Source organism: Geospiza fortis, unplaced genomic scaffold (genome assembly GCF_000277835.1).
Source record: "Geospiza fortis unplaced genomic scaffold, GeoFor_1.0 scaffold1, whole genome shotgun sequence".
Classification (NCBI taxonomy): domain Eukaryota; kingdom Metazoa; phylum Chordata; class Aves; order Passeriformes; family Thraupidae; genus Geospiza; species Geospiza fortis.
This window is the reverse complement of record NW_005054320.1, coordinates 685,466-699,143: the sequence shown is the minus strand read 5'-3', so window position 1 is coordinate 699,143 and position 13,678 is coordinate 685,466. Positions and strand designations below refer to the sequence as shown.

Genomic DNA, 13,678 nt, shown 5'->3' with positions numbered 1-13,678 from the left:
CTCTCGGGGGGTGGTCGCTCTGTTCTCAGTCCCTCCGGTGCTGGGCAGCTGCTGCAAGCCGCACGGTGCAGACTCTCGGTGTTCCCAGGTCCCAGTCCGGAGCAGGTTCGAGATGGTCAGGAAAAAGAAGAGGATAAACAGTCCAGGAAGAAATTTGGACTGTTTAGCTAAACTAGCTAAAGAGCAGAAGCAAAAGCAAGCAGAAGCGAGAGAGAGCAAGCAAAGCAGAAAGTGAAAGTAAGAAAGCCAAAGCAGCCCTAAATACATCTCGGTGTCCCTGATAAGAAACACCCAAACAAAACTTCCACTCTCCAAAGCCAGTCTTAAAGGCACAGAACATAATATCCTGCAGAAACAGAACATATGAATGGGGATACCCTAGGACATAAGTGTGTGTATATATATATATAGCTGTATATATATATATTGTTTGTATATATTGTATATATTGTTTGTGTATATATAGCCGGAAAGCTATCGGGTACCCTAAGCCTCTCTAAACTACATTCCCAAATTAGCCATTGGGATGTCTGGTTTGGAACAATATTGACTGACTTGTTAAGTAAGGACTATTGAAACTGTGTTAGTGTATAACAAATCTCAGAAGCCTCAGATAAATTGGGCTTCTGGCCCTGAAACTGGACTGGATTACTTAGGAGGTCCGAAATTCTTTATCTTTCCAACCTAAACCTCACTTTAATCTCTACCATTACAATAGTTTTCTCTTTTTCTTACCCTGTTAATTGGTATAGAACCACCTCAGTTAATTACAATTCCCCCTGAGGTGAACTATCCAGGTTTCTCTGTTTTATACAGCTAATCCACCAAGGACTCTCCTGACTTTATTTTTAATTTCCATTTTTTTGCCTGATGTTACTGATGGACTCTGCCTGGGCATGACTTACATTTAGTTGTCATATTCTTATGGTTTTCTGGACTTACAGTACTTTTTTGGGGTGGAATTTCCTGTCTTTTAAATCTCTTCTGGGTTTTGAGTTTTTTCTGCTTTTTTGGAGGGTGGGGTGGGGCAGGGGTTTTAGATTCTTCCTATAAGGACATGAGTGCCCTAAGATTTCATTCTTTCTTCTTTGCCAAAACTGTACAGATGGTAGTGGAGATGGCAGAAGACAGACTTTTTCAGATACAGGGAAAAATCTTGTAAACTGGATCCTCTAATCGCTGCAGAAGTTGCCTGGGAGGCTAAATTATGTCTGGTCTAGTTTTTTCTTTTGTTTTTTTTTCATGAGAATAGGTATGCTTTGCCACACCTGTATTGAGCACTGTCCTCTGCTTTCTCAGATGTGTTTGTTGGGTAGCTGTCCTGGCAGGCAGCTCTCACACATAGCTCTGAATGGTCTAATAGATCTTTTCCAATTAACATCTCAGTCCCTGTTAACACTTTGACATTCATTTGTCTTGCTAGGAAATTTACCAGTGTTTTGGATCTAGGAGAAATTCAATATTTAGTTCAGTAGTTTCTGCTGCTGAAGTTTTACTCTTACATAAAGGAGAAATCAATATTTGGCAAAGTTAGACATGAAAAAGCCATACCTTTTCACAGCAACTTGTATCTAAAAGAACTCTATTCTATAAGAGAAATATTTTAAAGTATTTCGATCCAAAAGCACCCTCTTAAAAAAAGCTATCTTGATTGAATGACTGTTTTTTCTCAACATACCAAGACTCTCAACTTCCTTGAGAGAACTTTTCATACCTTCTCCATCCTCTCCGGTCCAATTCTCAGCCCCATTGGGCCACCTCAAGCAGCTGTGAGGGAAAACTATTTGGCACTCCTCAGACTTGGCCTGCCTCTGCTGTGTTTAGCCCTGCCTGAAGTATTTTACAGAGGGATCCTGCATGAGGAGTTTCCCACAGGCACCCTCTCCTCCTCCTGTCCCTTTCAGCTCTGTGCTGCAATAGCTGCCTGCCCTTCCTGCCCTACTTTCAAGCCACCCAGCCTGAGGGATTCAATTGCATGAGTATTTAGGTGACAGGGGAGATGCTGGTTTGCCAAGATGGGAAAACCTCCCCAGGTTTCCACTGGCCTTTTTCCCTAGCTGTGCCCTTGCTAATGGCCAGAATGACAGATATAACCAACATAAGGTGCTGTTGACTTTGTATGCATATACTATCTTCAGGTTCTGTCCCACCCATTTGAGGCTGGATCTAACTGCCAGAACACAAATATTAATTTCTTTACTCTCTGGTCAGCACAAGGAACAAGAGAAGTGCTGCCATCTGAAAGGGCTCTTTGTCCCCAGATATCACCTAGGGAATGCTGGATTATCCTGGGCAGTGTCTCTGCCCATGCTGTGCAGGGATGTGGGCTGGCTCAGGGCACAGGAGAGTACATGGAGAAAAGCTGGGATGGTGCAATCATAAGTGGCACAACTTCAGCAAATGGTAACAGGAAAAAGTGAGACAAGATGTGAAATAGTTATTTCACCTGCAAAATTCAGACGTAAAAGGGCTAGGAGCACAAAAGCACACTTCCTCCGAGTGGTGGACTTAGCTGAGGTCTGAGAGACTTTCCTCAGCACCCACTGCAAACCTCAAGGCTCTCAGGGAGCCAGCTCTGCCCTTGGGAGCCCTCTGAGAGAGGCTGGTGGCACAGCACCCTGGTCCAAAGCCAGCTAGCACTTACTGGGAAAAGCAGACTGTTCACCACCAAGGGTCACAGCTGTTTCCTCTAGTTTGTCTCTCTACCCTGCTGTACTGATATTTTGATGTGGGGTCATGCACCGTTAAGCACATATTTCTCAGTAATACAGAGAAAAAGTTAATAAAGAAACATCTTAGTAAGAGACACACAAATCTAGGCAAGAGCATCAGCAGTGATGGAAGAGAGGGAGTTCAAGTATGTTAGTGTCCTTGAATGATTACCCAGGTAACACTGTTGCTATATGAGGAATGTTGATTTTTAAAAGTGTCTGAATCATGCAAACGCAAGAGGAGGTTTCAGATCATTAACTTCTATTTTTATTCCTTTTACATCAGTGACCAACAGCCCTCAGACACATTTTGCTTTTTTCAGCTGCTCCCTGTTGAACTTCCCTTTGAATTCAGAGCATCAGCCTTAAATGGCCATGCCATCCTGAAGCTGTGGGCTTCCTTGGACAATCAGCTACAGTCAAGGGACTGTTGACAGGCCCAGTGTTTAATACTCATTTACTTTCAAAGCTTTGGAAATATGTTTTCCTGACCAACTGATCTCTAAAGAGAAAATAAATCCTGGTTTTCAAGTGGGTAGCAATTTTCTGATTCAGTTGTGCCTTACTGATAGTAGAGCAGTTCCTACGCCACTTGAAATGGAACAAGGCAAGTAACTAAAGATTGGGAAGGCTTACAAAATGAAATGCCAGCCCACATGTTTGCAGTACACAGGCTCTGCCACTCCCAGCCAATTTGAGACCTCCCACCAGGATCCTTATTTCCAGACCCTCATTTCCTCATTTTGGCAGTGGTTGAATGTCACATGCATTTGAGGATGTGATTTTGCTACAGCTGTAGTCCCAAACTGCTTACTAAATTACAGCCATGATTTCCTGACCACAGACAGCATGGTCATTGGGACACAGAGATCTTGATGACCAGTGTGCTTCCCTGTAACGCACAGAATCCCGACACAAGCCTACATATCAGGGTAAGACTCTTGCCATGTGGATGACAATGTGATTGATATATGTGCAATGAATCTACTATTTTTTCTTGCCAGAAATTGAAGGAAGGGACTCAAATTCTTCTAAGAATTGAGTAAACTCCACCATTTACTAACATTTTATGTCATTGCAGCTGAAAAAAATGACAAGGCGAATATGTTTACATTTAAAAACAACACAGTATCTGTCAAAAGTTACTGGCTTCAGAACCAGGCAGGAGTGTCACCTTTTCAAGTGCAAGGCAGCAGGCAGTTGGCATAAGCCCCTTACCAAATACTCTCACAGTGGTGCTGCTCTTCTGGACTCCCTCTGGGTGGTACAGCATGTGGCAGGAAAAGACTCTGCCATCATCAGTGATTTTGGTGGGGAAAACCTTTAGGGTATTGTTCAAACCCAGGAGGACTTTTTGCCCATACAGCATGCTGCTGTTCTTGTACACAGCAGGACAGGAGGGCTCCTTGGTCACAAGTTCCTCTTTCCACCTATTTTCATCCTGTGTACAGAAAAACCAACAAAATTGTGAAGTTCAGACACACACACAGTGAAATGTTTTTGTAAGCCAGCTCTATTCCCGCTATGAGAAGCTTCCTTGCACGTTGTGTAGCATGTAAGTGGACATTTGCAACATCTGGAGTTTTTTTCCAAATATATTCTCTCTCAGAACTTCAATACCAAGAGCAGTCGTCATCTTGACAATAAAATATGGAGTAAATAGCCGTGTCTTGTGAGTTCTGATCTCTGTAGCCTGCAGAGAGAGCAACAGAGGTGCTTTCTTACTGCACCACTCTTTAAGTTATGCTGAACATCCCAGACATGTTAAATGCGACTGAAATTTCAAGGAAAACTTTGCTCTTTTAGAATTTTAAGTAGAAAACCTTGATAATAATAACTAAAATTTATCTCTCTTATTGTCTCTGTGGCAGCCACCCTTGGTTATAAGTACAGCCAGCATGTCCTGGACATCTGAGCTTCAGTACATATTTGCAAGCTTTACTCTGTACAATGTGTGGCAACCCACATATATCATTGTGCTGACCTTTGGGGGTTTTTTTTTCCGCTTTCCTCTGGTACTTTGTAGAGTGAACTGGTAGAACTGACGTAGTAAAGGTAAGGGTGTTCCCTACAAAATGATTTAAATTTTAATATTAAGAATGACCTTCAGAAGGGAGATCTAAGCAGATAATTAACCAGGACAGAAGGTTAAAAAACCTAAACTATTTAAAAATCACCTTTAAGGAAATCCTCAACAGTTACAGCTTCTCAGTGACAACATATATAAATGAACAGGAAAACTCAAGGACACTGATCACTGATACTTATCTCTACACACTGATATGAATGCTAAACGGTTGCATTAAAACATGCATATAAATATTTATCCAGAAAGTGAGATAAAGGACAAAAATACAGCAAGCTTCGTATCTGACAGAAAATTGCTTAAAAACAGTTCTTCATGTGGTTGGCTTCATAACTGGGTTTGCGTGTCTTCAGTGGCCTCTGTGACACAGAGGTTCACAAAACCAAAAACCTTAGCCAGTACCTTTCTTTTCTATGTCAAAGCAGCCTGTCTCACTATCCTACACAGTAATCATGTATTTTTCAGTTACTAAAGCTTCACTACAAAAAAAACCTCACTGGAAATCCAATACAAGAAATATTTTTATTTTGTTATATTAGCCACTTTCCCTAAACCTGCTATGTGCTCCTGAAAAATTCAAAGCAATTAAGATGGATTTTTTCCTCTTTGCTTCTTTAACAGCTATTATTTGCAGCGTATATTTTGCAAACCTATGGTTATACTTTTCCCCTTTATTATCACAGTCCAATATGACTGATAAGTTTTTTAGCAGATTCTGCAGGCAGGACACAGTGGAGTAGAACATTTTCATTTCAATCTGCAAAAATACCCTGTAGTTCTTTCTGAAGTTTATATCTGAGATGAAAAATACTTACCATTAGCCATTTCAAAGGATAAGTGGACAAATTTTCTGAGGTCTCATCCTCAAGGCATGGAATTTCTAAAGTCTGCTTTAACCACACTTTCTTCAGGTAGTGCCTCTCCTCTTTTATCATTGGAACAACAACAACAAAACCCAAGGAGGAAAATCAGAAACATGATGTTCATTGTGCTTTGAAAACCAGTGCTGACTAGTCTTCTATTCAAGGAACAGGCACTTTTTGGTTTAGAAGGGAACTGTAATTTTCAGGCATTACCCCTAGACACATTTTTAAAGTGAAAGCCCTGCATCTGATTCTAGTTGCAGTTTCATGACTCAATTCACAGCATTACCAGAACTTCTTGGAAATTCTTAAAAAAGCTTTTCTTAACTGCAGGATCACAATGTCTCCTTTCAGAGCTGAGAATAATTTGAAGCTACAATTTTTATGTTACAATTCTTTTTTTTTCTGTGGCAATAAACCTTAACATTGATTTTGTGCACCTCTATTTCCTTTTCTCTGAAGATATCTGCAGATATCCTTTTTTCACTAAGCAAGCTATGCAGCATGTCAGTTAGGTTAAGACTAACCCTGTTTTTCCTTTTGTTATTCTCCAACCTGCCCACTACCACCAAACTTGTCCCTCTTTCCTTTCTTATCCATTTCAGAAGCCATTTCTCCACCTCCTACCTTACCCATTCTCAATCCAGGGCTCCATCCAGCTGCGGAGGCTGACCAGAGTGGTGCAGTGAACAGTGCACTGCTGTGATCCAGATGTTGGGTCTGTGAGTGTGCATGTGTGTATTTAAGCAGGAAGAGGAGTGGTGCTGGGTGGGAGATGCTGTGAAGGCCATGGTCAGCACAGACCTCTCTGACCCTTAGCCATGGGGCAGGCAAGGACGTGGCACATCCTGCCACCCTTCCTTGCCCTCAGACCTGCCTTCCCTCCTCCTTGGAGGCAAGGCATCAGCACTCAACACAGGAAAACTACTCAGCTCTGCTGCCCTGGTAGCTTTGACTTGCATGTTGAGATAGAAGAGGTATGTATTTAATTCATTTCTTATCTTGAGGGGTGTGAGAATATCCAGCTGTCCCAGACTGCCATGTTATTTGTCAGTGGAGACTTTCTGGTGACTGAAATTTCCTTTGTACCTGGCACCCAAGCACAGAGCAATGGTGCCAGCATGTAGCCTGTGCCGCAGAGATGTGAAGAAAGGCAATGCCCTGAGCTGTGCATGGGAGAGCCAGCAGCAGAAGCAGCTTCCCTCCACTGTCCCTGAGAGTGAAGGACCTGGGGAGCCAGCTTTTGCAGCAGGACAGAGAGCACAGAGGCCCTAACAGGGCTGGGCAGTGCAGAGAAGATAGTGAAAGGACAAAGCAAGTAAATCTATAGTTTCTCCAGGAACAAAACTGTACAGAAGATTTTGCTGGGACAAACCACCATACAAAAGTGCTGTGCAGAGTACAACAAGCGTGGAGATGAGCAGGCATCCCAGACTTCAGTCTGGAAACAGTTTCTGCCTACTCTCACAGTCACATGTCCCAGCTACTTGCTTCCCCCTCCTATCTCTGACTCCCATCTCCTGTTGGCTAAAGTCCTCTGTGTCTGTCTGTCCTATAAAGGCCTGCTGCACTGTGAGCTTTTTACAAGTTGAGTGCATCTGGATTCACTTCTCTTTGATGTAAATGAAAACTGTACTTCATCATAGACTGTCACCTTTATCCATCCCATTCACTCATAGGCTGGATTAAGGTTTTTTGCCTTCTTTTGAACAGAGTGGTTTATTGCAAAAGATCTGGTTACCTTAAAACACAAACCTGCAAAAGGTGGCAAACTCAGATTTTTAGTTCTTTCTAGCAAGCAGTCATCAGTAGTACAGCTTGCTACATCTTGTAGTTACTGAAAAAAGCCACGGTGATGCTGATATGAACAAGGGCTGCCCGAACTGTAGACAGCAATAACAGCATTGAACCTGTCTGTATCAACCAAGGGCAGGAGAAGAAAAGCGATGCCTGATTAACTCAATTGCTGTACTAAGAAACAGAGAAACTTTGCATTAAGAACAGAAGCATGGGAGGGTTTCACAGGGCTACCAGCATGGTTTGTACCTCCCTGCACTCCCTTTGATCCCTCTGCCCTGTGGAGCACAAGGAAATTCCAAAAGTGTAGCCTACCACAACACACCCCCATACAGCAGGCAGAGTGGCAGCTTCAGCTTTGGCACAATTATTCAGCATGTACTGTTTAAACACACCCATCCTCTGTGAGCTGGGCAGAGGTGCTGGCTCTTTGCCTCTGCGTGTCCATCAGGGCAGGCAGGTGCCACAGGGTTGCTCCAGATATGTCTCCAGGATAACAGCACCAAAATTCTTGGAGTCACTGTCATGCAGGTGCCATCAGTGTTAAACATCCCTGAGTATGAGTCTTGCACAGGACCTCCTCTTGCTACAGGAGCAACATGGTCCAGCGTGGGGACTACCATTGTGGCCTTGTGATGTAGGTAAAAGGGCAGTGGGAGCACACCAAAATGCCCCTAAAATAACCTGCACCCACCCTGCTCCTAACTCTTGAATGTCTGCTGTGTCTACAGCCTTGGGCCCATGCAGAGTGAGCATATCGGCTTTGCAGATCTGAACTGAAATAGTGCCAGATTTGATGTTTACTTTAATCCTTCTTGAGTTGCAGAAACCTGGGTCAGAAAGAGGTTTCTGAGGTCATCAAATCCAGTTCCCCATGTGCACAACAGACTTTCGCAACACTCATGCCAGGTTCCATCTTCACAGCAGTTTGGGCTTTTGCCCTCACTGCTGACACTAAATAAATAGCTATTCCCAAAATTGCTACACTGACGGTTGCCACTGTTTTTTAATTTGTTGTCAAATCCATTCTCATCTGATTTAAATAAATTTGTTACTTTACCAGGATAATTTAAATATCCTTCCTGGAGTTCAGACTCTCCCCTGAGGCATACTTACTGAGAGCAGTCATACTGCTTTCCAGCTTCCTTTTGCCAGACAGAAGCAGACAAATCACCATTCCTGTGATTCTCCTATGCAATTCCCCACTTTGCTCCAGTGTATTTTTGGTGGTGGTGATGCCTTAAGTTTTAACTTTTATATTTTTCAGATTCTGTGCTGCTTTAGTGTGTAGTTCTGAATTTCATATTAAGGCTTGGTAAACTCTCTTCACAGAGTAGGTAGACAAAACAATTCCTTTTCTAGCTTGGGACCAAGGATAATCAATACTAGTTTCAGGCCCAAGAGCATAAACAATGTGGGCTGAAGAGAAAAAACCAAGAAGGATAGGACTTCATAACCTAAAACTATAAGTGGACGATTAACTTGAATATGCAAATGGACCAAAACTTACAGAAATGTGAGACCTCATGACTGGTCGTCCATTTTGCAACCATTTTGGGTTCATCTTGGCTGTAGCCCTGTCTGGGCTCTTATACTGCCCAAGGTGTATCTTGGCACCTTATTGAGGCCTTTTAATAAATACCTACTTTATTCTTTAACTCTATCTATCCTCTGTTCTAGGTCAGCCTTCACAAGTTGTCAGTGGGGATACTAATCCTTCCATCGAGCGGACACTCAGCATGTTCTGCAGATGCCAGCCCTCAGCCTCAATCAGACAAGGGTGTTTTCTCTTTCTGGTGCCCAGTGATGCACGCCCACAGCAGCAGCAGCACATGATTTGAAGATCCAACATCCTTAGTCCCACCGTATCCTGAGCTGCTCATCCAGTCTCCTCCACAATGTTTCTCCAAAATGAAAATGCAGAAACTGCCCACCTCACCACCTTTTTTTTTACTTTACTATCAAACTTTTTATTCTACCAAACAATTAAGGTTTCCTAATCATGAGTTAGATAAAAGAACTAAAGTGTGCCTGTGTCCTGGGTTGACTATATGATGCTTTTATCCCCAAATCGTCTCATTGGTTTATGCTGAATAATAATAAGTTTTGCACCTTTAAGACTTGTTGCAGAGAGTGAAAGGGGGAAGAGAAGAATCGCACAGGTTTTTTTCCCTCAGACATTGCATTTACTCCCCCGCATTCCTCCTCCAGGACTGTGTTGTCTGCGGACAGACAGACGGCAGGACAGAGAGTTCTCCTTTTGCTTTTGGTTAGTTTTAGCTGGCTGAGGCAAAGAAGAGTCCCTGGACTGTGGTTTTTCTTTTCCTTTTCTTTGGACCTCTTGGAACCTGCTCTGGACTGAACACCCAGGGGAGCACCGGCAGCTCACACCTGTGGCCACCGGGCCGGGCCGGGCCTGGCCTGCGACAATTCCAGCACCAGAAGGACTGATAAGAGACTGAGTGAGCTGGGCTGCAACCCGGGGATGGGGGGTTTGCTCAGTTGGTCATCTCTTTTAGAGCGGCAAGGGGTTTTATTGTTTTAATATTGTTAGGTTCTATTGTTTAATAAACAGCTTTTTTCCACATTTCTCCAAGGAGGTATTTTCTCCCGGACTGGTTGTGGGGGGGAGGGGCCGATTGAATTTATCCTCCTACTAGAGCCCCTCTGGGGACTCTCTCTCTCTCTCTCCCAAAATTTTGCTCTAAACCAAGACAGCCTGGTAAATAGGAAACTGTAAAAGTAACATTCAGTGGCACTACTGTGAATCCCAAACAAGTCACCATCACCAACAAAGAAGTGTTCATCTATCCTGATACTCTTCCCCACCTCATTAGGAAACAGCAAAATCTCATTTGCAATCACTTACCTTCTGTCTTGACAGTAAGTTGAATTTTTGCGGCCTTTGTCCCATATGGGTAAGTAGCAAAAGTGCATTCATACTGCCCAGTAAGGGACACGGTAATATTTTCCAGGTGCAGCACCCACCAATTACATTCAGACGTGGCATTTGGATTGGTGGAACACAAGGACCCTGTGTTGTCCCCACTGCAGCACATCCTTGTGCTGAAGGACACTGAAAAGTTGTAAGGAGCCTCAGAAAACTTGAAGTAATGGGTGCCATAGGTGAGGTGATATACAGCCATTTTGGTAGAGGGGCTGCCGTCAGCCTTGGACCACTGTGTCTGTATGATGTGGGTGCTGTGCAATTTTGGGAACACGCACACCAGGGTGATGTCAGTACCTGGCAGAGCATGGATCACTTCTGTCTGAGTAATGACATCTGCAATCTGGCCTTAAAAAAAAAACAGGATCAATTTCAGTGCAAGTAATGTTTAAACAAAGCTTTTCCTAATCCATCTTTGATTTGGTACCTTAGCCATAGACAATTATGAAGACCCTACAACTGTAACCACAGGCTTCCCAGCAAATATCCACCAGTACAGACTGAGAGAGAAAACTGGGAGAGAAAATGCATGTGTGTCTGGAAGAGGCCAGGGAGGCCCTGTCACACTTCTTGGAGAGAAATGAGAGCTCTGAGAGTCTCTGTGAAAATGAAAATCTTTCAAGCAATATAAATAAAGCAGAAGCTGGACACAGTTATTCCCCAGTTCCTTTTACAAGAACAGATGAGTTATCCCCACTGGCTAATTCCCTGCACCATCCCCCTGCCCACTGCCTTTGTGGCTTCAGCAGAGAAAGCCATTCTCTGTGTTATTAAACAGCTCCTGCATGTCCTAAACCAGTGTCTGTCTCAGTGTCAAAGTGAGCTGCTCTGGTGTGTGTGTTTTCTTCCTCTGTTAATTTCATAAAGCAGGTGGCAGTCCTTAGTGCGCCATATGAAGGAGTAATGGATCGATGAAATGAAGGTGCATTCAGCAGGAGCCTGTACCACTTGGTTTACCTGCTGTTGTAGTAGAATTGATTTATATCGCTTTCTCCCTCCTATGAGTAAGGGTCTGGCAGTCTCCAAACCCCTGAATGCCGGGCACTGACAAACTCAAGGAGATGAAGAATTTATGGAGGGTGTTGTTGCAGTGAGAAAAGAAATCAATCACTTCCATAGAGCCATACACAAAAAGTCCCCTGTACACTGGTTCTTTTCCCAAAGAATGTGCAGGTCCACAAAAAAAAAAAAAAAAAGAGTTGTGCAGTTGTCCTTAGGTACAGACTTGTTGTCCTCCATTTACATTCCATTTTATCATCCTCCCTGTGCATCATAACATCTCTGTATATTTGCTTTGGGAATTTGCCCTGCAGTCCTGCCAGCTGCAAGTGCCCACTGCTCACCTTCTTTCCTTGAAAAAGCCGGGTACCAATTCCTTTGCTTTGACATTGCCTCTGCTGTGTGGTACATGGCTCTGGGGCTCCTGAGCCGGGGGGGGCCTGCCAGGGCTCAGGCATTCTCAGTGGGGCTGCAGTGTGCCCCACACTCCCCCAGGTCAGCCAGGAAGAAGCCAGGCAGGGACTCTGTGCACCCTCAGCTCTGGCTTGATGGAGAGAAGGCACAAGGGCAGAGTGATACATCCTCACAGAGCTGGCTCCGATTTGTTACCTGTACACTGAAGGGTGACATGGACACTTGGAGACTAGATGTGTGGAGAACAAAGCTACTCAATGGCCATGGCCCACATTAATCTCTGCTGTTTCATTGCTGCACATGTTCTGCTCATCTTTTATTCTAAAAGATGTGATGACGTTAGAGGTTAAACAAAAATAAGCCTGAATGACAAGTCTCACAGCCTTGTGCTGTGAGAAAGATTACAAAAACTATTTTTGTCAGTGCAAGGAGCTTATTACAGGAAATGCTCTCTGATTTCACCACAAGTTTTGCATCAGTAAAAGTTAAGGGAAAAGCAATTAGGAATCTTGCAATCAGACTATCAAGCAAAAGACACACAGCATTTTGTCTCTCATATTCATGCTGATGCTGCCTTAGGTCTAAGGATCATATAAAGAATGCCTATGAAAAACCACGTGAGTAATTTACATTAAGTTGAAAAAATTATATATGTAGAAACAACATTTTAATTTGCATTATTTCTTAGTAGCCTAGCACAGTAGATTATTTTAACTGAAAACATTTTGTGCAAAAGTGTTCTTAACTTTTTGCTAGCAACTCAATATAAGCAATCTCATTTTATGTAGACTTTATTTTTCAAAATCAAATAGTGTCCAGTAGTGCATACCTGTCCTCCAGCTGAAATTTCTTAGACTAACTCCCAGACATTTAGGTGTCTTATCTCCACAAAGGGCATAGAGGCCTCCACTTTCACCTTTGAATGACTTCAGTGAGGATTTCATCTCAGAGGAAAACACCCCTCCAATTCCTATTTTTCTGTAATTGCTATTTCTTTCTTACATGTGTATGTTTTGAGGCTTCTATTCCTTTCTTTGCAGTTGAGATTTTCTATTTTCTATGAATACATGTATGAATTATTTTTATTTTAAGAACCAGTTTGCCTCAGTGCAAAAAAGAACAGCCTATGCCAGACTGTGAGATGCATCCTTCTCTGCTAGTCAAATACATCCAGTTTTTCCCTTCTTAACCTGAAAATTTTGTATCCTAAAAAATTGTTGTTCCTAGCTGGTAATAAGTATTCCTGCATTTATCATGCTCAGAATTTTGAGAGGGCAGGGGTGGGGGTTTGTGAACATCATACTTTTTCTTGGTTTTCCTCAGATTGCTTTTGGTTTAAATTCCCTCTGACAAACGTACAGCCCTCCTTAGTCAGCTTTTCTGAGTGTTTTACTTGAATGACAAACTTGTTTCTCTAGATGTTAGCACATGGGGCTAGGCGGAGAAGAGGAAGGGAAGAATCTGTTTAAGGGGTTTCACCTGTACAATTTACTCTTGCCTTGAAGCATTTCAATTCTTCCTCTCTCTGCATACACACATATGTAAGACAGAGACAGAGAGGTATTTTTTATTTTCCCACTGAAAGCAGTTTTCCTTTTGGCCCATTTGAGAGGAGTACACAATCCCCTACTTCAAGTGAGCTTATCCCAGTGATTATTCCAGCCGGTTAGGCATATTGAATTAAGTAATCTGCTCAGTACAAGGCATTTACTCCTTACTAGCTGCACATTATAACTAGGGTTATTAGAAAATTGTCAGGAAATAGAAAATCATTGCCAGTAGCTACAGCTGAGCCTAGTGAGACCCACGAATCCCAGCCTACCCCTCCCAACCCGCCATCATAAACTGAGTCAAGGTGTCC

At 43.0% G+C, this 13,678-nt stretch overlaps 1 protein-coding gene across 1 annotated transcript in view; it reads right to left on the bottom strand.

Moving 5' to 3' along the window:
* CD96 (CD96 molecule) overlaps window positions 1-13,678 on the bottom strand; it is a 30,818-nt gene that overhangs the window by 17,067 nt on the left and 73 nt on the right. Inside the window, 3 exon segments of the mRNA XM_031056694.1 lie at window positions 3,930-4,152; window positions 5,613-5,722; window positions 10,327-10,752. Coding sequence (XP_030912554.1) covers window positions 3,930-4,152; window positions 5,613-5,722; window positions 10,327-10,752 — 759 coding nt within the window.